The 27,066-nt window shown below is 42.8% G+C and overlaps 1 protein-coding gene across 4 annotated transcripts in view; it reads left to right on the top strand.

Moving 5' to 3' along the window:
* Nucleotides 1-26,861, top strand: part of BCL11A (BCL11 transcription factor A) — a 99,916-nt gene extending 73,055 nt beyond the window's left edge. The window contains exons 4-6 of one of the 4 annotated variants that reach the window (XM_055120307.1): nt 11,856-11,957; nt 16,463-18,485; nt 26,332-26,861. In XM_055120307.1, the coding sequence (XP_054976282.1) occupies nt 11,856-11,957; nt 16,463-18,483 (2,123 nt within the window). In that variant the 3' untranslated portion in view covers nt 18,484-18,485; nt 26,332-26,861. The remainder of the gene's footprint in view (nt 1-11,855; nt 11,958-16,462; nt 18,486-26,331) is intronic. The other 3 variants (XM_055120310.1, XM_055120308.1, XM_055120309.1) reach the window with 3 other exon arrangements.
* Nucleotides 26,862-27,066: the final 205 nt, after the last annotated feature.

The raw sequence follows: 27,066 nt of genomic DNA, 5'->3' as shown, positions 1-27,066 counted from the left end.
TTGGAGCCCGGTGGCTGTGGAGATCTGTGGGCTGGTGACAGAGGGAGCTTTCTACCCCGCAGTTGAAAGTTGAGACTCTGGAAGCAAAAGGATTTCCACCTGAGTGGTTTGTTAGGGAGAGCGGAGTGTCTCCAGTCTCCAGGACACAGGAGGCCTGACACCAGTGCCCAGGTCAGCCTTCCTGTATAGGATATGTAGAAATAGAATGCTGTCCCCCAAGATCTTAGTTCCTAGGTAGTCTCAGAGAGGGACTGAGGGATTAAGAATAGAAACCAACCAAAACACACACACACACACACACACACACACACACACACACACACACATACCACTTTCCCTCACCCTTCCTACACCTACCAGACTACACATAGATCACACCACACACATACCATACCACTCACACACACACACACACACACACACACACACACACACCACTTCCCTTCACCCTTCCTACACCTACCAGACTACACATAAATCACACCACACACATACCATACCACTCTCACACACACACACATACACACACACCACTTCCCCTCACCCTTCCTACACCTAGCAGACTACACATAGATCACACCACACACATACCATACCACTCACACACACACACACACACACAACTTCCCCTCACCCTTCCTACACCTACCACACCACACATATATCACACCACCACACACATACCATATCTCTCACACACACACACACACACACACACACACACACACACACACACACCCTACTTCCCTTCACCCTTCCTATACCTACAACACCACACATATATCTCACCACACACATACCATACCACTCACACACACACACACACACACACTGATTGGAGAAATAGTATAGTGGGTAGTGGGTAGATATCCTGCCTTGATGCAGCCAACCCATATTTGATCCCTGGCACCACATATGGTTCCCCCTAGACTTGAGGACAATCAGGAGTGATCCCTGAGCTTAGAGCCAGGAGTAAACCCTGAGCACATGCAGATATGCCACCCCCCTCCCCCGCAAACAATACAAAACCAAAAAACTCAAATGGAAACCATCCTGAATCTGCCCTGGAGTGTGGGTCTCTTTACCCTCTTACTCCCCAGCTTCCTGCTGCTTACTTAGATAGAAAAAGGGATGTGAGCTCTCGATCCAGAGAGCCTGGCCTGCACAGATTAAGCTACCAAGTAGACCCAGAAAAATGGTTGGTAGAAAGAAGTTGAGATGGTGCATTTTGGGTTAAAGGAACTTGGAGAAATACGATAACCTTGGTTATCCCCCATTCTCTTGGATCAACAAGTCATGCCCCCTGCCCCCCAACACCTGGCAGCCCCAACCCTATGGCTGGATTGAGGCCACTCACATGATAGTGGATTACACACATGGGTATTTCTTTTTCACTCAGGAAATTCTTTCTAGGTTGGTCAGTGGTATAAATGAAGGATTAAAGATCAGGTAAAACGCCAGGAAAGTCATGAGGAAGCCAAGAATATAGGCCTCAAATACAGAGGTTATGTCTGCCGAACCTTTGTTCTGTGAGATCTTTCTGAGAGTATTGCACTGAGCCTGCAGGAGGGAAGTGCTGAGGGACTGAGGAGACAGGAGCACAGGTCGGAGGAGCTGGTGGGCAGGCAGAGGCCTGTTTCTGAGGGAAGAACTTGCCGCCCTGGGACATGGCCTGGCCTCACAGCACCAGAGCCCTCCTCGATTCAATCTCACCTCCGGCAAGAGGGCAACCTAGTTTTATTCCTGAAGAAATGTCAGAGCCTGACCTGCTAGACCATTTTTTCTTAGCCTGTAGAACTTTGAAGACTTAAATTAGTTCTTACAATTTCTGAGCAGTTCTGTATTAGCTGTAGGATATAATAAGTTTTAATTCTGGAGAATGGCCAGTTCCGGTTCTAAGTCTCTCTTGGCCTGAGCAGTCACCGAGTCTTAGAGTGGGTACCTTTTCCATTCCTGGCACACTGGGCAGTCCAGGGCTGCCTGTGGATGGCTATAGGACTCATGTATGTGGCTTGTACTCTGCTTTGGCCCACCTTCAGGACTCCTGAGATTTTGGTTGTGATTAGGAGCAAAGCTTGGTTCCTAAGCAGTTTGGCAGGATTTTGAGTGCCAGCCTTGACCTCACTACATATGTGGGGAATCTTCTGAGACCTTACATTCCCTCATGGGGAAGTGATGGTAAGACCTTTCTCACTTCTAAGAGTTTTGGGGTGAGAGAAGAGCTGGGAGAAAGGAAGGTAAATCACTCACAAGTTTCAGGATATACTTCCTTAAGAAGGTTGAACTTGAAGCTCTGGCAGAGCCTCCAGGGGCTGCCCATTCTTATTGACCCATTTGCCCTTGCAAGGTTGCCTAGGCCAGTCATGGTAGGAGAGATCAGAAAAGCCACCAGCTTGCAGGACAGTAGTGCTGTCTGGGCCTGATTACATGTACCAGCTTCACGGCTCCTGTCTGGTTTCTCCAGCACCACCACCACCCCATCCTGCCCATTTCTTTTCCTCCAGGTCCAAGAACACTTGGAAACATCAAGGCTAGTCTTCTGTGAAAGTTGGTTCTCTGAAGTGTCTTCTGGCTTTTTTTTTTCCTTTGGTGACTGATGAAAATGTTTATGGAGAACCATGGATGACATTTGTTGTGACTTGACATAGAGAACAAGGCTCTCAGGGTGGCCTTTTCAGAGTTATGTGGGAGGTGCATGTCCTGCTGTTTGGATAGTCAAGTCCTTCTCTGCCCTGGCTAGTATTAGTATTAGAACAAAATGTTTGCTTAGCAATGGCCAGTCTCCTTGGATCGATCCTCAGTTCTAGTGCTGTTTTCTCCCCGTGGAAAATGTTCTCTCCACTCTCCTCGGGCATCAATTCAGAGGATCTCAAATGTAGGTTTCAAGGCTTTCCAGGTGTCTCATTCCGTAATTTTTCATCCCATGCTTTATTTCTTGGGTTGGGTTGTGGGGGGTGGTGCTAGTGTAGTCTGCAGCTGCACACTCAGGTGAGGCCAGACAATCCTTGTGAAAGAAACACATTCAAGGCTACATCTTGGGTTGTTCATCCCTTCTCATCCCCACAAAAGTATTTTTCACTTGAACCCCACCTTTTGAGGTCCCTATACACATAACATCTCATCGATGGAAACTGATAAATTAGAGGGTGATTCTTCACATTACTCAAAGATTGTTAACTTTTCAAAAGGTTTCACCACAGGGTTCCTTTAAATAGTGAGCTCCCCCACTGAATGTAAAGTGTTTGTTTACAGATCATTAACTACTTGACTGAGAGGTTGGGGTTGGGATGGGGGTTGGGGGAGAAGAGAAGAAGCACTTAAAAGGTAAAATGTTAGAAGCCCTGCCAATTTTCAGTGAACCTGGAAGGGTGACGAAACATCTCTGAAATGATGTCGGTGAGCCAACATGATTCGTTTTACAGAAATCCTTTTTACACAAGGCTTTCCAGGAACCTTCCAGGTGGGCGGAAGACAGGACCACTGCATGCAGGGACCTTGCTGCCTCAGTGGGGGGGGGGGTGGGGGGGGAGAGAACTGTCCCTTTTCTGAGAACCTTGTGAGTGCCCTCATGGGCAGTGGAGCCAGGCTCTGGCCTGAGGCCCAGCTTTGCCACTGGCCTTCTGGCATGAGCTGTGGAGACCTTTTCCCCTGACATTTAGCTTTGAGTTTGTGTGAAGTTTCTTCCTGGTTCTCTTTGACCTTCAGTCTCTTTGTGTCTGAACTCACTTAGAATTCCTCCTTGAAGCTCAGACCGTTGTGATTTTGCAAGACTGTGCCCAGGAGATAGGAATTCACCACTCGGTCTGTCCTTGGGGTAGAAGAATTAGCTTAGTGGCCCATCCTGGCAAGGTCACAAAGGACATAGACTTATTGGGACTGGTCCTAGGGTGGCCCATAGATAGGACCTCAGAACTAGGTCTGGTGTCAAGAAGACTCAAATTGGCAGGTCAACAGGAGAAAAAAGGGGCTGGAGGAATAGCACAGTGGGTAGGGCGTTTGCCTTGCACTCGGCCAACTCAAGTTCAAATACCAGCATCCCATATGGTCCCCTGAGCACAGCCAGGGGTGATTCCTGAGTGCAGAGCCAGGAGTGACCCCTGTGCATCGCCAGGTGTGACCCAAAAAGCAAATAAATAAATAAATAGATAGATAGATAAATAAATAAATAAAAAACAGGAGAACAAAGTAATCCATCTCACTCAGTCTTCTCTGTATAAAGTCAGAAAACGTACAGTTCCCTGGAGGAAGAACTTACTCTAGTGGGTGAGCAGAGTGGCAGAGTTCAGACTGAGAGCTTAGATTCCTTTGTTCCAACACTATCTCCAATGGAATGAGTTGCTCATGTCCTAAAGGAAGAAAAGGCTATGGGGTGAGGTGCAGTGGAACTCATGAAATGCAGTGGGCAAGGGCATCCTTAAAATTACTCTTCTAAACACCCCCAAAGAACCTGACAAGTAGTTCAAGATAGAGACAGACTTGTGCACACATAATACTTATCCCCCAACAAATTCCTCACATAATCTCAAATAAGGGTTCAGGGCAGCAATACACTTATCCCACCCATGATTTTGAAGAGAAGAAAGAAGGGAAATTTGGAGGGAAGGTGAGGTTGATGATAGAAGAGACAAAGCAGCGTAGGCAAACCTCCACACTTCTCACCAGTCGTTTGTCGAAAATGTGTCAGCAAGTACAAGCCCATCTTCAGCTGGTAACGAAACATCTGAATTAGATTATTGACGCCAGGGAGGCAGTATTGCAGAGAGGAACATGTCTATCAGCACTCATCTGTGTGGCTCAGAGGAACGAAACAGTGAGTTCTGTCTTAGCAGACCACCCACCATTCATGGGGGTGGGAGAATCAACTTGGGGGAAAGCATAGAGTCTCACAATTGCCTACAGATGATGCCGCTTATTTTAATAAAACATGATTCTGAAAAAGATGGACTTGAGAAAGCTGAAAACTTTCCCTAAGTCTTCACATGGTTTAGTTAGAGGAGCTTCTCTTGTCCATCAAATGCATTGATGGAAAATATTCCCATTTAAATGTAACTACCTGTTTAGCCCCATTTACTCAGTGCACACCTTGTGCCTTGCTTTCTTAAAAGTGTCTGAAATGTGCCTAAAACTCAACTCTCCGTAATTTTGTAAATCATGGCTCTTTAATGGAAAAAAATTTAAAAAAACGAAGAAATCAAAAATAAATAAAAGTGCCTACAATGGGGGTAATTTCCCTTTCTTGGAATTCTTATAGCAGTTTATCTGTCCCTATCTCATGACTCACTTTCAGTGTCTCAGTGGAATGCTTTTTCTGGGGTAGATAGAGTGCTTTCACTGTGATGCGAGCTTCTCTACTAGCTGAAGTCTCCTGCAGCGCTCTGTCTGGAGGTTCTTCCTGTGCGCCCTCTGAGGCCAGCCTGCTTCTTTGGGCATTATAGGCAATCAGTGACTAGTAGCTGAATGAATGTACAAAAGAATGAATTCTTGGAACTTATTCTGGGTGTACATGTTTTGTATAAGGAGGTACACGGTTAAATAAAGGGGGAAAAACTGTCTGAAGACAATTTATCTTTTATGCAGCTGCCCTTCCAGTCTCCTCCAGAAGTTCCACCATTCTAAGGCAAACGCTTAAAGCGTAATAAAAATTTATCTAATTCACGATCAAGTGAAAATACTTTGGGCCCAGAGCCAAAGAATATTATTGGAGTGAACTTTTTTCAACACCCTAAATTTAACCAGCTGGAATTCTTTTTTTAAGTACCATCCTATTCAACCTTTTGAAATGAAGGATTTGCCTTTTAGTGGGAAATCTGCATTTCAACACAAAGATGGAACACAATGTCTTTGGCTTAGTTATTCTTTAGAAAAGCAAGCTCTCCCCCCCCCCACTCTCTCTCTTTATTTTTGAATTTTGTGCTTTGCTTATGTTAAAGACACAGATTGCAGAAAATTTTGTTTAGGCCTGACAGATTGGTGGCTTTCATTTTTTTGCATTTTATAGATGTCATCATTTCTTCCCCTCTACATAGGACAAATGCCTAGAGTGAGAACTCTTAAAAGGTGAAATTAGTGAAGAGTTATTTAAATAATCCAGGTCGGAGAGGATAGAATTACTTAAGGAAGACCTCACCTCCTGCCGCCATAACATACATTTTTGTTTGTTTTTGTACTGGGGTCACACTGGGCTGTGTTCAGGACTTACTCCTGGTTATGTGCTCAGAGATCACTCTTGAAGGGCTCGGGGACCATATGTGGTGCCAAGGGTCAAACACGGGTAAGCTGCTTACAAGGCAAGTGCTCTACCTACTGTATTACCTCTATGGTCACCATAATGCACTTTTGTGCACTACGAAGCAATCAAAACTTAGCTAGTTTAAAAAAAATATGAAAAAAATGCTCATATAAACTCTTATTTCTAGAACAAAAGAGAATATGATTTTGATAATATCAGAATGCCAGTTAATAAATTTTTTAACAGTAATAAGGTTGGCATGTTTTCAGTTCAGATGGACAAAGCTCAAGACACAGGCCCAGATAATATTTACTTTCACTTCGGTAAGTCACAGAATCTGAGAGAAGAGCTGGTATCTGTCATAAACAGAGGGTCAAAAGCTAGGCTATTGAGTGGATTTACTTTCCTGTTAGATCAAAAAACATCTAGCTCAGACTGTCCGCAATGTTATTTTTGTGATTTGGATCCAGTAATACTGATAGACTAAAATTGATTTGTTCAGGGAACTTCACAAATTTCAGGGATGTATTTTAACCATAGTCTAGAAGATGGCTGCTGACTAGGTGGGTAGAAGGCCTTTGAGATTCTTATTTGGAAGACCCTGGAAGTGTCTTTATGTTGCCTCGTCACCACTAGAGAGACACTTTTCCATCATGGTGGGTTGTCCTCCTGCCATCCTGCCTTTCTTGAAGGTCCAGGGTGAAAAGTAACTCTCTGGCTTCACAAGGTAGCCATTCCAGCTAGGGATGTCTTGACTTTTATGTACTTTTTTTTTTTTTTTAGTACCAGGACTTGAACTCTTAGGCCTAGTGCATGCTAGTCATGTGCTCTACCACTTAAAGCCATGTCCTTATCCACTTGTATCTTGTTTTGTTTAAAAACAGGAGAGCTATCTAAAAACCTAAGACAATATATATATTTATGCTTAATGAATGGTGAACATCTGTATATCACATACTCTAGAGAGACCAGGGGTTTTAAAAACTGATGAAAATTGGGTAGTTGGGGCTGGAGCGATAGTACAACAGATAGGGTGTTGACCTTGCACATGGCCAACCGGGGTTTAACCCCCAGCATCCCATATGGTCCTCCAGGCAGCACCAGGAGTAATTTCTGAGTGCAGAGCCAGGAGTAATCCTTGAGCATAGCTGGGTATGACCCAAAAAGAAAAAAAAAAAGAAAATTTGGTACTCCAGTTGTTGTGATACGAAGAATGTCAAAGTGATGCTGAGGTGTTTAGGCATTTTTTTTTTTGTCAGAGAGGCGGGTGGATGGGGCTATACCCAATTGTGCTCAGGGATCACTCCTAGCAGTGCTGGGGAACCATATGGGGTACCTGAGATCAAATTCAGTTTAGGTCAGCTATATGCAAGGCAAGTGACCCACCTATTGTACTATTTCTCTGGCACATGATCTGGCATATTTATAGATCAACAGTGAATAACTTGGTGATCAGTGGGCAATAGTATATCCAGAAACAAATGGCATTGCTCTGTTAGAGAAGTCTTTGGAATGTTCTGAGAAACTAAAACTTGACTTAATATTAGGGATACCCTACAGGGCTTCTTAAGTTCTGAATCAGAAGTTGTTACCCAAGGAGATGGCTAGAAAAACTGGAACACGTGCTTCTTATGAAGAAGTCTTGGTTTAACCCCTGATACTGCCTGGTCTCCTGAGTACCACAGGGAGCTATCCCTGAATACCAGGCCAGGAGGTGCTCCTGAGCACTGTGGATGTGTTTGCTCCCAAAAAGTTCTTATCCAACATATGTATAAATAGCATTAGAAAGTGATCAATGTTGAACATGAAACCAGAAGCATTCCCAATTGACTTCAGATTTTTAACAAAGACCCAAGAAGTATGGTTCTTTATTCTTTATTGAGACATAAGACACTTTGCAGTCTCATCATGCTTAAGATGAGGGTCCAATTGGGTTAAAACCTTTCACTAGAGGGGAGTGCAGGGCATTTGACAAATGACTGGTTCACAAAAGAACCACATTTCCCAGGTGAGAGCAGAGAAGGCATTGGGAGTGAGGTTGTGCAGTTAAGCTGATCCCATAGACAGTGCAGATTTCCTGCAAGCTATGAGCACTCCATCTGCTCCACACATGCTGCTTAGGAACTGTCTGATATGAAAAGTTCCCTGCTTGATGGAGAACTAATTTCCTGCCCTGGCCAATGAGGTCGGCTACAGCCTCAAGTTCCAATGCGTTATCTTGAGGGATTTCCCCAAGTGACCTCTGTTTTGAACTGTTCCCATCCTAAAAATGGTGAGTCTGAAACAGAAGGGAAAACTGCCAAAGGGTCTCATCAAAGCTTCCAGTGTCCCTGCTCTTATTCCCTAGATAGTACCGATGAATTAGATTGTGTATTCTAATCATCTGGAGGACCTATTCTATAAATATTGTTCCCCTATACTCCTTGTTTCTGATTCAGTAAATTGTGGGTTGAAGTTACTGAGAGATTGCATTTACAGCATCCCAGTTGATACTGGTGATGATTTGGGTCTGTACTTAAAGACCCACCACTCAAAGAAAAAAGACCCCTAAGAAGGTCACCCATTTACTGAGCCCATCCATCTCTCCTTGGGAGAATGAGATTTTGAGACTCTCAACAAGGACCAGTTCTTGTGCCCCCTCAGCCTGGAAGGCTGAACTCCTGGCTGGCTTGATACTTAGAAGCATTAATTGTGAGACTTTACTCTGTCTAAACCGTGATGAAATAATTGAAAGCATCATAGCAAGAAGTTAAGCCCTAGGGAGGCTATTAACAATTTAGCATTTCCAGTTCCTGTGGGAATGTTGATTCTACTTACCACTGAGAATGTTGTGACCACGTTCAGTGGGAGAAGCAGCAGAATCAACCAGAGTTCCCAATAGGCTTGATCCTGACACCCTTCACTGAAAAAGGGAAATGTGAGTTTCTCTCACAAAGACAATGTGCTCTCCCCACACCCTCACACCCCCAAGAAAATAACTTGTTAGGCTCATGGGAATGAATTGTTTTTCTTCAGCTGGCTAATGCTGCAGGGAAGCAGAGGTAGAGGGTGAAATACTGGGACAAGCCAAAAAACACAGGAAGCAGGTCAGGTATGGTTTTACAATATGGAAGTCAATCCGTTTATTTGGACCTTTTGAATGGCCTATTCCACGTCTTTGGACTGGAGCTTCACCCACAAAAGCAATTACTAAAAATATTTCTGTTAATGGGCCAGGAGAAAGAGAAAACCCCTTCCATCCTGTTTCTCAGATAGTAAAGACAAGATGGCAACAGGGAGGAACTAGGAGAACATTGCATGGGTTGGGATGAAACTTCTGTTCACAGTTTGATCAGAAGTCAATATTATCATGAGTCACTTATTTTATTGTTTAAGGTGTCCATTTTCCTGTCTGTCCAATGATCGTATAGATGTGATGATCTCTAAGGATTTTTGAATCTTTAGAGACTCAAAAGAAAAAAAAACCCAGAGAACACCCCCCCCACCCCAAAAACAACACACCAAACAAACAACCCAATAACAACCCATAGATAAAACTAAATCATGATGCCAGACACACAGATAGTGGCCTAGAAAAAAAATGAAACTTGGCTTTGCCATGTAGCCAGCAGTGGGGAAAACCCTTTCGTATTTGTTGGCAGCTCTGCCATGAGAGATCCGTGCCAGTGGCCAGGGCTGGATTCTGTTAACAGTCTTGTCCTTTTGCTGGATGCCTATTATGGGGGTCTCTTCCTAGAGCTAAGTGGCAAGGAATTTAAAATCACACTCACTGTGTGTAAGGGTGCAAGAACCTTGTTTTTATGCTGAGGTTACAGAGGTACCCCGTTGTGTGGCTCTCCTGAGAAAATGATTTCAGTCTTGGCAACAAACGCACTTATTAAAGAGCAGAAGCAAAAGGACAAGTGCAAAAATGGAATTGCAGACTTCTTATTAAAAAGCCACGACTGAATCTGCCGTTAATTTTACCTTCTACTTTCACAACACTTAGCATAAACAGTCAAATGGAGATATACTTGCTTTTTTAAAGTTTTCCCACATTTGTTAATTCACTCTGTTTCGGGGGTAGGTGCTTAGGTCACATCTTATGGTGCTCAGGGGCTTCTCCTGGTTCTGTGCTTGGGGGTTCATGTGATACTCAGGGTCGAACCTGTATTAGCTCTGTAGCCCATGTTGATTTACTTTTTGATTTTGATTTTGTGTTGGGTCAGAAAGGAGGAAATGTCTTTTGGGGGTCTCAGGCTAGTTGGAGTCTCAGAAGCAGCCTCTGTGCAGTCTTGGTATCAGTAAATCACTGCCATCTGCTTGCAGCTCTCCTAAGCACTGCACCATTGTTGCTCACCAGGCACCCATGCAAGGGAACCTTGTATCTGCTGACTGCCCTGGCTTTTCTCGACAATGGGATCTAGAGGAGGAGAACAGGGTGTATTTTACACTTGAGACCTGCTATCCTAGAGTATAACAACATGTTTAAATGCTCTTAATATTAAGCTAATAGAAAACACTCTGTTTACTCACCATCACAGTTTATTTTTCTTCTCTCCCTCCCATCATCACAAGCTCTGAGCCTCGAGTACTAACCTAGCCTCTCCTCCTCCATCCATCTGCCCTCCACACTGTCTCAAGCTTGACCTCTACATGCTTGGTTAGCTCAATGTGGACTTGGAAAAGCTAGGAACTTACCACAGAAATCATATAATCCTCATGTTGCACAAACCAAGTATTTCCTTTCTCACAAAAATCTCGGTGTTAGAAATGCTTTGACTTACTGCTAGACTTATGTTTATTAGTGTGAGAAGTCATTTCTTTTCCTTACCAGAGTGTTTCAGAGTGCAATAGAATGGAGAAGGTGGGCCACATTTTCCTGGGTCCTGTTATGGTTGAAATGTAGGTTTTTCCTGTAAGATCCTATCACAGCAGGACTTCTCACCCTCAAGGTGGGGTCTGGACGAATGATACTTTCACTCCAGAAATTTTAGTCTTCACTCTTCACAGCTCTAAGAAGCCCTTTGTATGTGGGAGCTTCTGTTGATAAAATTCTAGAACATAGCCAAGTAAAGGCCAGAAATGCCAAATGTTTCTCTGACATTGAATGGGTGGGAAGAAGGGAACAATGGGATGGGAAAGGTAGAGTGGGGCTCATTGTTCTAGAAGAAATGGTTCACAAATCTATTCATTTCCTATTAGCATGTTGTTTGTTGCTTGATCTTGCCTATTAAGTAAAATAAATGTATGTGTATAAACCAGCCTTTCAGATAAGTTCACCCATTTTCCCAGCCAATTCGGAATATTACCCATTTTCCTTGTGCTATTTACACATCCATTTTTATAAGAGAACAATCAAACAATAACAAATAAATAAGCAACGAACAAACCAAAGACACTCCCCTGATGCCTAAAACAAGTCTTTCCCCTTTTGTCAAAAAAGAACAAATTAAAAAAATAATCCCGAAACTGTGGGAAAGAACTCACCACTGTACTTTTGATATAGGCCTTGGGCCTGTTAACTATCTGCAAGGCTGTTGTAATGATGTTAATTTATTTTAATGGAATTGAAATGTGATATCCTGTGGTTTACTGATGCACATTGTTTATAGCTCTAGTGCTTGATTTTGGGTTTCTTTCACAGATAAACTTCTGCACTGGAGGGGCCTCTCTTCCCCTCGTTCTGCACATGGAGCTCTAATCCCCACGCCCGGGATGAGTGCAGAATATGCCCCGCAGGGTATTTGTAAGTTGAGCATTATTTCTTCTACAAATGTTCATGTGTGTGTATAGAGATGAGAGTTTCTGGAATTTGCCCTTACTTTTTAATAAGGGAGTTACTTCTGAAATAGACTGGCATCTGCATATGTAATATTCCATTACTCACTTGGCATCTACTCTCCAATCCTCAGCCCCCAGTGACGTTTTCCCTCCTTGCCCCCCCTTTCCCTTTCCTCACTGAAGGCAGGGAGCTGACAGCAGATGTCCCTGTGGGTCTCCTCCCCAGGGTCCTGTAAGGCTCCACCACTGGTGACCACACTGGTTTGAGCTTCCACAGCCGAATTTAGGACTTTGAATAGAATCCATGGCACATCTCTGCTCATATCATGGCATACTAGCAGAGGCCAGAACCAAAAGGAGTAAGTGTAATTACTCCAGAGTTATTCTTCATGCATATTTTATGTGAATTTACATGTATATTAAAACGTGGCATATTTTGGTGTGTGTGTATATATATGTATATAAATAAGCTATCTTATATGTAGCTAACTTGCTTTCCACCTATATTTAGGGGAAAATGAATAGTTCTTTTAGTAAAATTCAAAATTACCACACCACCACCATCACTACCATCCAACTTTTATAATGAGGAACTTTGTATGAAATTTAAATTTGTATGTTTATAAAAATGTTTTTGAAAGATACTCATTTAGAAGGTAAGGCAGTTTGCTTCTCCAGGTAGGAATAAATGGTATAAGCCTTCCACAGCTAAAAGCTGGAGAAGAAAAGAGGGTTGATTCCACATTAAACACACACACACACACACACACACACACACACACAACGTCTGCGCCTAAGCCTGGGTTAGGTCACAGATTGCAGAGAGTTCAGGAGTCTGGGCTCATGATTTCAAATCTCTTCCTTCTGACTGGGTGGGGAGAGCTCTCCTCATTTTGATGGGTGTGCCTGAGGCCCATGTTCCACTGATAGTGCAGGGAAAGGATTCTGGTAGGATGTTAGAGGGAGGTGCAGTTGACAGACTGAGCTGCTGACCTGGGAAACAGTGTAGTTCTATCTCTGCTGTCCCAGGGAGTTTGACTGGAAGGAAAGGACACCAGACCCTGATATGGGGATCCCTGTCATCTCCCCCACCTCAAAGAAAGGGAGAGTCCATAGTTTCCAGGTGCCCAGGCTAATAGGACCAATTTAGGAGTGACCAGAATGAGGTATGTGGACAGGAGTTGAAGTGTTCCAGAAAACTCTCAGGCAAAAAACCCCTCAAGCTCAGAGAAATGAAGTGTCTGTCCCAGAGCCACAAGCTAATAGTAGGAGGAACCTAGGTAAGACCTTGTTCTTCAAAATTTTGAGGTCACTTGAGAATTTAGTCATGTGACCAATTAGAAGGAGAGGGTCATTCCTTCCCATACAATGAAATGAAATAAAACAAATGCTGGTAGGGAAGTTAATAGCTGATTCTTTTTTTTAACCGTTTTAATGCCTTAAGTTCCCATGCTTGGGGCCAGGTCTCAGTTTATTGCTCTAAATCAAAGCAATCCCTGTGAATGCCCAATGAGGCTCTCAAATTGAGAAGTTGATTTTCATCAGAGTAAATGAAGAATATTATTATATTTTACACGTCAATAAATCAATGTAGCCCTAATTTTGCCACGCAGGAAATCAATTCTGGTCTTTCTAAACCATCAAAGATGTTATGAACAAAGTAATTTCACAAATTATGGCAAGTAACACATTTATTGATGACTGCAGTTTAGAAATTTAGAATCTGTGAGCTCTGTAATATAATATGGTACACTGGCACGAGCTGAGTGAAATACAGATTATATGGTGAAACTGTAATGCATCATTTGCTATTAGTGGACTGGTAATAATTACCAGTTTCAAAGCAGCTCTTTCCATGTAATCTTTAGTCTAAATCGTAACAGCCCTTCTCATTGACATTATGATTACACTAGCTGCCCTCATGATCTAGACTATCTAGTTGATGGGAATACTAAAATGTGATAGTGGAAACTGTATGTTGTGTGCTCATTATAAGATAAAATGCCATTTTCCCTGACCTGATGTACGAGAGGGGAGGGAGACAGCAGAGTGTTAACATATTACACAATCACACAACTAGCTCTGCAAACAAAATATGTGCATGCTCAGGACAGCAGAATAAAAAGGGCTTTTCTAATGTGAGTCTTTGGGAAGGAATACAAGAGGAGAGCCTTGACTGAATGCTGTAGATGTGAGAATCGATCAGTGGTCTCCTCCATAGTGCCTACAAAGGCCACACCACTGATAATGCATCCAGACCAGGTTTTCAATAGAATAGTAAATGGTAAAATATGATTTAAGGCCTTTGGAGTGATGAAAGTGTTAAAGGCTTGCTTCAACTGACAAATCTCTTTTTTTACTTGCCTACTTCAGATTGTCAGTCTAAATATACGATAAAATCACAGAGTCTTAGAAGGGGAGAGGAGAAAGCCACAGAGGGTCAACCAGAATGGGAACCAGATCGCTTTCCCCCTTCCTATTTAGCACCCAAGTCATTGTTCAACAACAACAAAACATTTATGAAAATACTCTCAATGATGCTTTTTATTTCCCTTTGAAGACAGGAGGCAAACAAAAATAGGCAGATAATGTGAGACTAATGTCAGCATTTTCTTTCAAAATCATTCTGCCTTTCTCTCCCCCCCAACCCCCACCCCATATTAGGCAAATGTTTGAAACCTAATTTTGGTATCTTATCGTCTAATCTTGTTAAAGAGATTTACCCAGGGGTGGGATATATTGAGTGAGATTATAAAAGCATTGTAAAGTAAATTACAAGGCCAAGGCAGGGAGTCCGTTATTCAGACCAGTGCCTGAATGAGGCTCACAGGTTTTGGAATAAGAATATTAGGGACTCCTGAGAAGATCAGATCATGCCAACTTTTTGTTTGTGACTTTCTAAATGGAGGAATCACAGCTGATTAATTCTTCCTTCTCCCATTTTAGCTTCATGATTATTTTAAAAATATTATATTTAAAAAAATTACTGACAAACAGAGTGAAGTCTTAAGGACTCCCCCGGCCTCTTTTAGAAGACGGGTTAAAGTTTATTAGTTCACATTTGTAGTTTATACAGCCATTTTTGGAATCCCTGGGAAGTTATCTATTTTTCTCATTCTTATCCATTGGCTACTAACATTTGCACCCTTTTTAATGCCACAGTTGCTTGGTAAACTGTTCATTTTGTCTTGGGGTATATATGTTTTTTAATTTAGCTATCTCCCAAAATGAATGATTGTGAAGTCAAGCTGGCCCCTCTTTGCCAAAGTGGCATTTACCACTCTCAGTTCTTTTCAGCAAGAGAGAAATAATATGACTTAAGCAGGGCCCTTCTCCAGACTGCTTGGCTACTGGCCAAAGAGTTGACTAGCTGAACTGTATCTTTCTGTTTCTTTCTCAACTGGAGCTGAGGCTCAGACGAGGGCGCAGGATGTTGTATAATTTGGTTCACCGTTGTTAGCCTCTCAAAATAATGAGGAGGAGGAGAGTGTAGCATTTCTCAGCCTGCTGCCCGTCATGGTGCTGGCGGCTTTAACTGTTCTTAAACGAGGATGCAGAGTCTGCTGAAGTTGGCAGCAGTCACTCCACCTAACTTCTCTAGACTTGCACTTGTTGGACTGGGAAAAGGACTCCGAAAGCCTTGGTGAAGCGCCATTGGCTAACTCCGAATCCAGTTTCCCTTAGGAGATGCTTGCTGCATTCCTGGAGATACCAGTGGGAGAGCCCAAGAGGTGCTCTGGGCACTGGAACTCTCTGGCCCCCATGCAGGTTGGGATGGAGGCTCGCTTGCTATTGCTCTCCTGCAGAATAATTTTATGAGTGCCTTCTCATTTTTAACACATCAACAATTAGTATATTCCAGGCTAAGATGAAAAGCATCTCTCTGGCCATAGAGAATTGTAATGAGTTGACCTTCTCATTTTTGATACCTCCATGAAATGATTGCCTATTTAGAAAGTTCACCTGCCACCCAGGGGGTTACTAGAATGATGGGTTTTAGAACGTAGAAAAGTTTCTCCTAGGTCACCTTGTCCAAGTGTCTCGTGTAGGTAACAAATGAGGAAATAGAGGCCCAGAGAGCAAACAGCTTGCCACCACAACTGCAGCTGGAGAATGGCAGGGAAAGTTCCAAAGGTATTAGGGAGGTTCACTATAATGTAGGCTCCTCACCCTTAAGCTTGAATTGGTCTAGATGTTGTTCTTTGCTTAAATTCTTAGAATTACATGAAATGGCAGGAAGATTGAACAAATTATCTACCAGACATCCCCTCCTGCCCCATGTTGCCAGGTACCATCTCCGCCCAGAGAGTGAATCTCACGGGGGATCTCTCTCAGGGGATCTCTCCGTGAGAGGTCAGGCCTGAGGGTGAGGGCTGGGTGCAGGGACAGCTGGAGATGGAACAGAAGTAAGCAATTGCTAATGCCTCCTCAGTGATTAAACATTGATGTTGGTGTTGTATTATTTTGCAGGTAAAGATGAGCCCAGCAGCTACACATGTACAACTTGCAAACAGCCATTCACCAGTGCATGGTTTCTCTTGCAACACGCACAGAACACTCATGGATTAAGAATCTACTTAGAAAGCGAACACGGAAGTCCCCTGACCCCGCGGGTTGGTATCCCTTCAGGACTAGGTGCAGAATGTCCTTCCCAGCCACCTCTCCATGGGATTCATATTGCAGACAATAACCCCTTTAACCTGCTAAGAATACCAGGATCAGTATCGAGAGAGGCTTCCGGCCTGGCAGAAGGGCGCTTTCCACCCACTCCCCCCTTGTTTAGTCCACCACCAAGACATCACTTGGACCCCCACCGCATAGAGCGCCTGGGGGCGGAAGAGATGGCCCTGGCCACCCATCACCCGAGTGCCTTTGACAGGGTGCTGCGGTTGAATCCAATGGCTATGGAGCCTCCCGCCATGGATTTCTCTAGGAGACTTAGAGAGCTGGCAGGGAACACGTCTAGCCCACCGCTGTCCCCAGGCCGGCCCAGCCCTATGCAAAGGTTACTGCAACCATTCCAGCCAGGTAGCAAGCCGCCCTTCCTGGCTACGCCCCCCCTCCCTCCTCTGCAATCTGCCCCTCCTCCCTCCCAGCCCCCGGTCAAGTCCAAGTCATGCGAGTTCTGCGGCAAGACGTTCAAATTTCAGAGCAACCTAGTGGTACACCGGCGCAGCCACACGGGCGAGAAGCCCTACAAGTGCAACCTGTGCGACCACGCGTGCACGCAGGCCAGCAAGCTGAAGCGCCACATGAAGACACACATGCACAAGTCGTCCCCCATGACGGTCAAGTCCGACGACGGCCTCTCCACCGCCAGCTCCCCAGAACCCGGCACCAGCGACCTGGTGGGCAGCGCCAGCAGCGCGCTCAAGTCCGTGGTGGCCAAGTTCAAGAGCGAGAACGACCCCAACCTGATTCCGGAGAACGGGGACGAGGAGGAAGAGGAGGACGACGAGGAAGAGGAAGAAGAGGAGGAAGAGGAGGAGGAGGAGCTGACGGAGAGCGAGAGGGTGGACTACGGCTTTGGGCTGAGCCTGGAGGCGGCGCGCCACCACGAGAACAGCTCGCGGGGCGCGGTGGTGGGCGTGGGCGACGAGGGCCGCGCCCTGCCCGATGTCATGCAGGGCATGGTGCTCAGCTCCATGCAGCACTTCAGCGAGGCCTTCCACCAGGTCCTGGGCGAGAAGCATAAGCGCGGCCACCTGGCCGAGGCCGAGGGCCACAGGGACACTTGCGACGAAGACTCGGTGGCCGGTGAGTCGGACCGCATAGACGATGGCACTGTTAACGGCCGCGGCTGCTCCCCGGGCGAGTCGGCCTCGGGGGGCCTGTCCAAAAAGCTGCTGCTGGGCAGCCCCAGCTCGCTGAGCCCCTTCTCCAAGCGCATCAAGCTCGAGAAGGAGTTCGACCTACCCCCGGCCGCGATGCCCAACACGGAGAATGTGTACTCGCAGTGGCTCGCGGGCTACGCGGCCTCCAGGCAGCTCAAAGATCCCTTCCTTAGCTTCGGAGACTCCAGACAATCGCCTTTCGCCTCCTCGTCGGAGCACTCCTCGGAGAATGGGAGCTTGCGCTTCTCCACGCCGCCGGGGGAGCTGGACGGAGGGATCTCGGGGCGCAGCGGCACGGGAAGTGGAGGGAGCACGCCCCATATTAGTGGTCCGGGCCCGGGCAGGCCCAGCTCAAAAGAGGGCAGACGCAGCGACACTTGTGAGTACTGTGGGAAAGTCTTCAAGAACTGTAGCAATCTCACTGTCCACAGGAGAAGCCACACGGGCGAAAGGCCTTATAAATGCGAGCTGTGCAACTATGCCTGTGCCCAGAGTAGCAAGCTCACCAGGCACATGAAAACGCATGGCCAGGTGGGGAAGGACGTTTACAAATGTGAAATTTGTAAGATGCCTTTTAGCGTGTACAGTACCCTGGAGAAACACATGAAAAAATGGCACAGCGATCGAGTGTTGAATAATGATATAAAAACTGAATAGAGGTATATTAATACCCTGCCCTCTCTCCCACCTGACACTTCCTTTTTCATCCCCCCCTCCCTATAGTCCCCCAGCCCCACTCCCCCATAGGATTTTTTTCTAGTCCCATGTGATTTAAACAAACAAAACAAAACAAACAAGTAATGGAAGCTAAGAATATGAGAGTGCTTGTCACCAGCACACCTGTTTTCTTTTTTTTTTTTTTCGTTTTCTTTTTTTTTTAACTTTTTTTTTTTTTTAATTCCTTTACGTTCTCACCGTTTGAATGCATGATCTGTATGGGGCAATACTATTGCATTTTACGCAAACTTTGAGCCTTTCTCTTGTGCAATAATTTACATGTTGTGTATGTTTTTTATTTTTTTAAACTTAGACAGCATGTATGGTATGGTATGTTATGGCTATTTTAAATTGTCCCTGATTCGTTGCTGAGCAAACATGTTGCTATTTCCAGTTCCGTTCTGAGAGAAAGAGAGAGAGAGAGAGAGAAAGAGAGTGAGTGACAGAGAGAGAGAGAGAGAGAGAGAGAGAGAGAGAGAGAGAGAGAGAGAGAGACCATGCTGCATACATTCTGTAATACATATCATGTACAGTTTTCTTTTATAATGTGAGGAGGAAAAACAGTCTTTGGATTAACCCTCAATAGACAGAATAGATAGCACTGAAAAAAAAAACTCTATGGGCTAAATGTCTGTCTCTAACGGGTTAAGTGAATCAATTGGAGAGGAAAAAAAAAGGCCTTGAATCAACAAATTCACAGAAAAACAAAAGTTTATTCTATCATTTGGTTTTGAAATGAGTGCCTTGGATCTATTAAAACCACATTGATGGTTCTTTCTACTTGTTATAAACTTGTAGCTTAATTCAGCATTGGGTGAGGTGATAAACCTTAGGACCAAGCATATAATTCTATATTGTATTTCTCACAACAGTGGCTACCTAAAAATATGACCCATTATGTCCTAGTTAATCATCATTTCCCCCTTAGTTTAATCTTGTAAACAAAACTGATTATACCAGTATAAAAACTATTTTGCTCCTGGTGTGAGCTTAAAAGAAAAGGGCTATTGGCCCAGAGTTTTATTTTTATTTTTTAAATGATGATTAAATTGAATGTGTAATGAGCAAAAGCCCTGGAACATGATTAAATATATTAGAAAGGAATACTTTTTAAGAAAATGCTTGTTTAAATAATGTCTTTTAAAAATTCTGGCACCAAAAGAAATAGATCCGTATCTGCTTGGTTGTCAAATGGACAATCAAACAATAAACTTTGAGACCTTGTATACCATATTAAAAAGAAGAGGCTGACAATAAGATTTGACAGAGGGCAACAGAGGAACAAAATAAGTGATTTATTAGCACAATGTGGTACTATTTGCCATTTTAAACTAGAACAGATAAATAAGCTAATATTGATACAATGATGATTAACTATGAATTCTTAAGACTTGCATTTAAATGTGACATTCTTAAAAAAAGAAGAGAAAGAATTTTTAAGAGTAGCAGTATATATGTCTGTGCTCCCTAAAAGTTGTACTTCATTTCTTTTCCATACACTTGTGTGCTATTTGTGTTAACATGGAAGAGGATTCATTGTTTTTCTTTTATTTTTTTATTTGTTTTTCTTTTTTATTTTTATTAAGCTAGCATCTGCCCCAGTTGGTGTTCAAATAGCACTTGACTCTGCCTGTGATGTCTGTATCTTTTCTCTAATCAGAGATACAGAGGTTGAGTATAAAATAAACCTGCTCAGATAGGACAATTAAGTGCACTGTACAATTTTCCCAGTTTACAGGTCTATACTTAAGGGAAAAGTTGCAAGAATGCTGAAAAAAAAATTGAACACAATCTCAATGATGAGCATTTTAAAAAAAAAACTAAAAAAACTTTGCCAGCCATTTACTTGACTAATGAGCTTACTTACTTGGACTCAACATTGCAAGCGCTGTGAATGGAAACAGAATACACTTAACATAGAAATGAATGATTGCTTTCGCTTCTACAGTGCAAGGATTTTTTTGTACAAAACTTTTTAAAATATAAATGTTAAGAAAAATTTTTTAAAAAACACTTCATTATGTTTAGGGGGGAACTGCATTTTAGGGTTCCATTGTCTTGGTGGTGTTACAAGACTTGTTATCCATTTAAAAATGGTAGTGGAAATTTTATGCCTTGGATACACACCGCTCTTCAGGTTGTAAAAAAAAAACATACATTGGGGAAAGGTTTAAGATTATATAGTACTTAAATATAGGAAAATGCACACTCATGTTGATTCCTATGCTAAAACACATTTATGGTCTTTTTTCTGTATTTCTAGAATGGTATTTGAATTAAATGTTCATCTAGTGTTAGGCACTATAGTATTTATATTGAAGCTTGTATTTTTAACTGTTGCTTGTTCTCTTAAAAGGTATCAATGTACCTTTTTTGGTAGTGGAAAAAAAAAGACAGGCTGCCACAGTATATTTTTTTAATTTGGCAGGATAATATAGTGCAAATTATTTGTATGCTTCAAAAAAAAAGAGAGAAACAAAAAAGTGTGACATTATACAGATGAGAAGCCATATAATGGCGGTTTGGGGGAGCCTGCTAGAATGTCACACGGATGGCTGTCATAGGGGTTGTACATATCCTTTTTTGTTCTTTTTTCCTGCTGCCATACTGTATGCAGTACTGCAAGCGAATAACGTTGGTTTGTTATGTAGTGTGCTTTTTGTCCCTTTCCTTCTCCCACCCTACATTCCAGCATTTTACCTTCATATGCAGTAAAAGAAAGAAAAAGAAAAAAAAAACCAATGTTTTGCAGTTTTTTTCATTGCCAAAAACTAAATGGTGCTTTATATTTAGATTGGAAAGAATTTCATATGCAAAGCATATTAAAGAGAAAGCCCGCTTTAGTCAATACTTTTTTGTAAATGGCAATGCAGAATATTTTGTTATTGGCCTTTTCTATTCCTGTAATGAAAGCTGTTTGTCGTAACTTGAAATTTTATCTTTTACTATGGGAGTCACTATTTATTATTGCTTCTGTGCCCTGTTCAAAACAGAGGCACTTAATTTGATCTTTATTTTTCTTTGTTTTTATTTTTTTTTATTTGGATGACCAAAGGTCATTACAACCTGGCTTTTTATTGTATTTGTTTCTGGTCTTTGTTAAGTTCTATTGGAAAAACCACTGTCTGTGTTTTTTTGGCAGTTGTCTGCATTAACCTGTTCATACACCCATTTTGTCCCTTTATTGAAAAAAATAAAAAAAATTAAAGTACACAATGTAAGCTTCTTGTGTCCTCATTTGACACACTCTGTAAATTACTTTCAAGAAAATAGCAGGTTTTAAGAGAAGGCCAGTCAGTCTTTTTCAGGATTATTTCTGTGGGCATTTTGATGCGTGTATTATACCTTGAAGGAAGATAAAGTATTCTATACTAAAATAGACATCTCAAATCATGGAAACAGTAAATTTAGACTTTATAGTTGTAGAATTATTTTCAAGAAACGCAAGGTGTTTTCAATCTGACATTAAAACTTCCCCTTCATCTCTTAGCCATAATACATTCAGATATAAATGAAAAAAATTACTGGCAATAAATAGCATCTTAAACTTTTATTTCCTTCAGGATTTTTTGCTGTTCTTGTTTTTCTTTTCTATTCTCTCACCCTTGCCCTATCTTAGACCATAATGTAAAAATGATGAAAAATTAGCTCTCTCATTTCCACATAAGTCTTTCCTTATATTTAAAATAATCCCCATTCCATCAAAAGATACAGAAACAAAGGCATCAGATTAAAAATATGAGAGAGAGGAAGGGGGAGGGAGGGAGGGATGAACTGAAGGAGGGAGGGAGAGAGAGAAAGGAGAGAGAGAGAAAGTAATAATGATGGGTTTACCCAAATTTATAGAATCAACCATTGATTTTCTGAGATGTGTGGTGGTAGCAGTTGTCTTGTGTTCTGGGATCCAAGGGACCCTAGACCGGACATGTTTTCAGTGTTCTCATTTTCTTATTGGGTCTTCCTGGCTGATAGGAAGTGAGGGTGGGAATACCATTCAGTGATCTATTGACCAACCGATTTATGAAATGAAAGGTTTTGGAAAGCAAATGAAGTATATTTATTTATTTTTTTAAAAAGTGTGATCATTTTACAAATGCGGCATCTATTTGCTTCAAGACTCACAACTCTGTTATACTGTCTCCCTGTTCCCAGTGCAGACTAATAGTTACAACATTATTCTAATTTTTTTTTCATTGTTCTTATTTTTGTAAAAACCAAAACAAAAGTCATTTTGCTGTCATCTTGTGGTAGCATTTTTTCTGTTGCTCAGTTTGATGTTCTACTACCTGTGAGGTGGCTTTTACCTGAAGCAGGAGTAGTGTGATCTTTCTCAAAGAGCAAGGAGATGTCTGTGGATTTTTTTTTTTTTTTTACTTTTTGTGCCTGCTTGGGTGGGAAGCAGAGTTGAAGCTGAGATAGTAGGAGAACATTGGGGTGGGTTGAAGGAGCAGGTTCTCAAGTTCTTGAAGAACTTGAGAATTGGCAGTGAACTAAGAGGAGAAGATAGATGGGTTTGGGATTAGGTTACTTCACAGCTGAATCCAGAATGTTGTTCAAGGCAGAAATACTCCCCAGTGCCACGCCAGGTTTAGATGTGGTGACTTCTGCCTCACCATATTGAATGTCTGTGAAACCTCAATGTGTGCCTCAGACTCTTATATTAGGCACTCCAAGTTCAGCTGTACAGACTTTTTATACATTCATTTTCATTTCTCAATATAGGGCGCTCTTAGTGTAATTGGATTTTGCATCCTGACAGGCAGAATTAATGGTGGATATTGTACACTTCTCTGTTCAGATTTCTTAAATCAAAACGAGGGAGCGGAGAGGGGTGAGGACCTCTGGGGATCCATCACAGATCACATTCGCTTTCCATGATCCCAACATTAGATGCTTAGACTAGGAGACAGTTTCTTTTGGGTATTTTGTCTCCTAGTTTTTTTGAAGTTCTCTTAGAAAATAAATGAACAATGAAAACCTAGGCAGTGAGAATATAACTTATATGTTATAACTTGTCTCCAGACACTGAAAAAAAATGTTAATATGAAATACCAAAAAAAGCCATGTACAACCACAGGATGAGTTTGTGATATATTTTTTTTAAATGAGGAAATATCAAAGGAATTAACAGTTTTTCAAAATTCTCAAGTAAGTTTGTGTGACACCCCCAATATATGGACGCAGTACTTGACATTACCCCAACTCCTGGTGCTTTAAATCTTCCCTTTTATTTTTGTTTTGAGAATAATTTAATAAATAGGAAGCCAGCAAATGTAATTTCTCACAGATTTTAATCCAGAAACTCTCCCACTGTCTGTATGCTACCCCTCCATCTATTTACATTCCTCTCTTTGTTTAGGACACACAAATGGATTGAAATGAACACACTTAAGAGGTTGCTAAGAAGTGAGATGGACACTTGACTCTTCATTTGTACCAGTATTGGCAGGAAGTGTGGAGTAGTTGAGTTTTTTTCCAAGGCATTCTGTGATAGAATAGTTTATTTAAATACCATTTTTGTTTATGTAATAGGTGCCTACTGTATATATGCATAAAGATTGAAGTGAGACTTGGAAAGGAAGCAGTAGTGGGGGTTAGGGATAAAGTTATTTGGAAAAATAAGTAAAGAGGTGTTTTATGCACAGACACTAAAAGTTTGTTAGAAGGTTCCGGGATATTTCAGGCCTTCCTGCAAAGGAGATGAGAAGCTTTGGGCCTTATCCTGTCCTGCTGCAAGCACTTGACTCACAGAAAATAAGGGAGGAAATACAGTTTTCTTTTTTTAAACCTCTTACCCCTACACATGCCCCCCCCCCCCCACACACACATACAAACATGCTATTTGATGGCTGTGTTGTAATCGTATGTTCTTCATTATGATTCTGTTACTCCACTAACCCTGGGCCTCATAAGTTCAAAAATGTGCCCGTTTTTTTCTTTTTCTTTTTTTTTTCAGACAACTTCCCATTGAAAAAAATATAAGGATTTTGTCAATATGAGATGAGATTGACAGTGTTCTTGAAACCTGCTAGGAAATGGCTTTGAAAAGTCTTCTAACTTTTCAAAAGCATGAGCCACGTAGGAAATTTTCCTAAGTATCTCTTAAGGCCCTGCAGGTTTCCAATTAAGAATAAATGAAACCAGCTTTAGAGAGACTTGGGATCATGTACACTTATTCCAGGATGACTATACCTGCAAATCAGAGACAGGATTTGTTGGGAGTGCATTTTTGCTTGCTGTCATCTTGTTATCACATTAGCCCACTCTTTCATTTACTAAAACACAAGGTCCATGGATCAGCCTATAGGCTCTCTCTCTCCCTCTCCCTCTCCCTCTCCCTCTCTCTCTCTCTCTCTCTCTCTCTCTCTCTCTCTCTCTCTGGTTTTGGGATGTGATTAATTCTTCCTTATCAAATGGAAAAGGAGACCCAAACAGTTAACATGGGAAATTAAACTCAAGTACCTCAACTTGGCTGGGTAGAACTCAATGATTAATCTAAATACTGTTTTTCCTTTCTGTAAAGTGGCAAAGACTACCTAAAGGGAGCACAAATGAATCAGGTCTTTTCAGACAGCAGAAAAGGCAAATTAAGAACCCCCCCAGTTCTTATCTAAAGCAGAATCACTCAATTCTTGGGGGTTTGATAGGGGGTTATGCTTTAAAATAATCATGAATGCAGGATGTGCCCATGCTCCACTTTGACTGCTAGGGCGATACATGTTGGTAACAGGTCTAACAAAGGGGATTGGTTGGGGTATCAGCCAAAGGGACTTCATGGACAGTGACCTGGGCTGGATGGGGAATGGGATTCCCTAGAGCCCACCTGCACCCAAAGGGACCCTCACTCACTCAGCCGTGGTCTCTACTGTTTGGGGGTAGGGGGGTGCAGGAGAGCAGCTGAGCTCCAGATCCTGGGCCTTCTATTGCGCCAAGTCAGGGGAGAGGAGGGCCCCCGGCCCCTGCTTCAGGTCGCCATGGCAACGAGGCCTGGAATGCCACAGTGTAGCCCTCTTCCTCTGCATATCCGGACTCCCCCCACCCCCCATCTGCTGCTTCAAGTGAATGTGCACAGCCAGGGAGGAACCCTAGAGGAAAATAACCACTCCCTTCTTCCCTTCACCATGGCCTTCCCCCTTACAAAAATGAAAAAAAATAAATAAAAAGAAAGAAAGAAAGAAAGAAAAGAAAACTGCATGTCTGAAAGAAACTGCAGGCAGTTTTTGGTGCCATTTGGGAGCAACTGTTTTGGGTTCTGATTTCCACTTCAGAGATTTGTTCGCCTCTTGTAAATTGTTAGCTGCTTTGACCGTTGAACTTGATGACATTTCATGTTTTTGTTGTGCTGCTTTTACATCAATTTTGATTTTTTCGTTTCTTTATAGTTTTATTATTATTTTAAGGAAATGTCCCTGTTCCCCCTCCTCCCTGCCCCCTGTTCTCCTCAACTAAAAGACTGTTTCCTACTCAGTCTGCTCAGTTCTAAGGGAAAGTGTTTCCTTCCAGGTGTGTCCCCAGCATTTTAGGACTCTCATAGGCTGGGGCAGGGGGTCTGGGCCTTTTGGGGAAGCAAGTGGGGAGGTAGGGGGAAGGGACTCAGCAGTCAGAATTTGGGGGAGGTACGGAGGAGATGGCATTGGCCATCAGACCTCAGATGCCAGTGGCATAACCTGTGGTTGACTTAAGTGATAATTTTAAGGACTTAGTTAGAGAACAGAAAATCACTGGGCCAAGTCACACCTGTACTTTTTTTTTCCCCCCCTCCCTCCTCTGTCTCCAACCTCTTTCTAGGTTCTTCACACACCCCCATTCGGCGTAGCACCCAGAGAGCTCAAGATGTGTGGCAGTTTTCGGATGGAAGCTCGAGAGCCCTTAAGTTCTGAGAAAATTTGAAGCCCCCTGGGGCGGGGTGGACACATACCGCCCAGCCGACGTCACCGTGGTCTGTCATCCTGCTAGTTTGTGATGTTTTTCTGACAGTAGCCTCCAAGAAGCCGTTGTGCGAAGACAGAGTCCTGCAGAGTCCTTCCTGCCTGGGCCTGCAGTGCCATTTTATTTATATTTTTTAATAAAAAGTAAAAACAAAAAAACAAACCCACATTGGAACAGTGAATAAGTCCCATAGAGAGGCACCCCTCCTCCCCCTTCCCTGCCCCACCATCGCTGTCTGGAGCGAGGCATCCTGGCCCTTTTGAAACCAGCCAACCTAATTACCCGTATTGTGGAAATGAGCATGAGTTCCCCACCCCTTGTTTCTATACATTCTATGTTGTCTTTTAAAAAGTGTGCTTAACATTGACACAATAAATGTTGGAGCTTTAGGTGGTGTTTGCTTGTTCTTTAATTATTAATGCTTATAAGACAATGCAGCTGCTTAGGACTTTGTATTTCTGTATCCGTTTCCTGCAGACATCCATCGGGTGGGTAGGAGGAACAGATTTGAGGAATGGGTAGGAGGTGTGTGTGTGGGGGGGGATAGGTTACTGCTTATCAGATGGCATAAATTTTCAAGGAGAATCAAAAATG

This window comes from Sorex araneus, chromosome X, assembly GCF_027595985.1.
Source record: "Sorex araneus isolate mSorAra2 chromosome X, mSorAra2.pri, whole genome shotgun sequence".
Classification (NCBI taxonomy): Eukaryota; Metazoa; Chordata; class Mammalia; order Eulipotyphla; family Soricidae; genus Sorex; species Sorex araneus.
The sequence above is the reverse complement of the archived record's forward strand: the minus strand, read 5'-3'. Positions and strand labels throughout refer to the sequence as shown.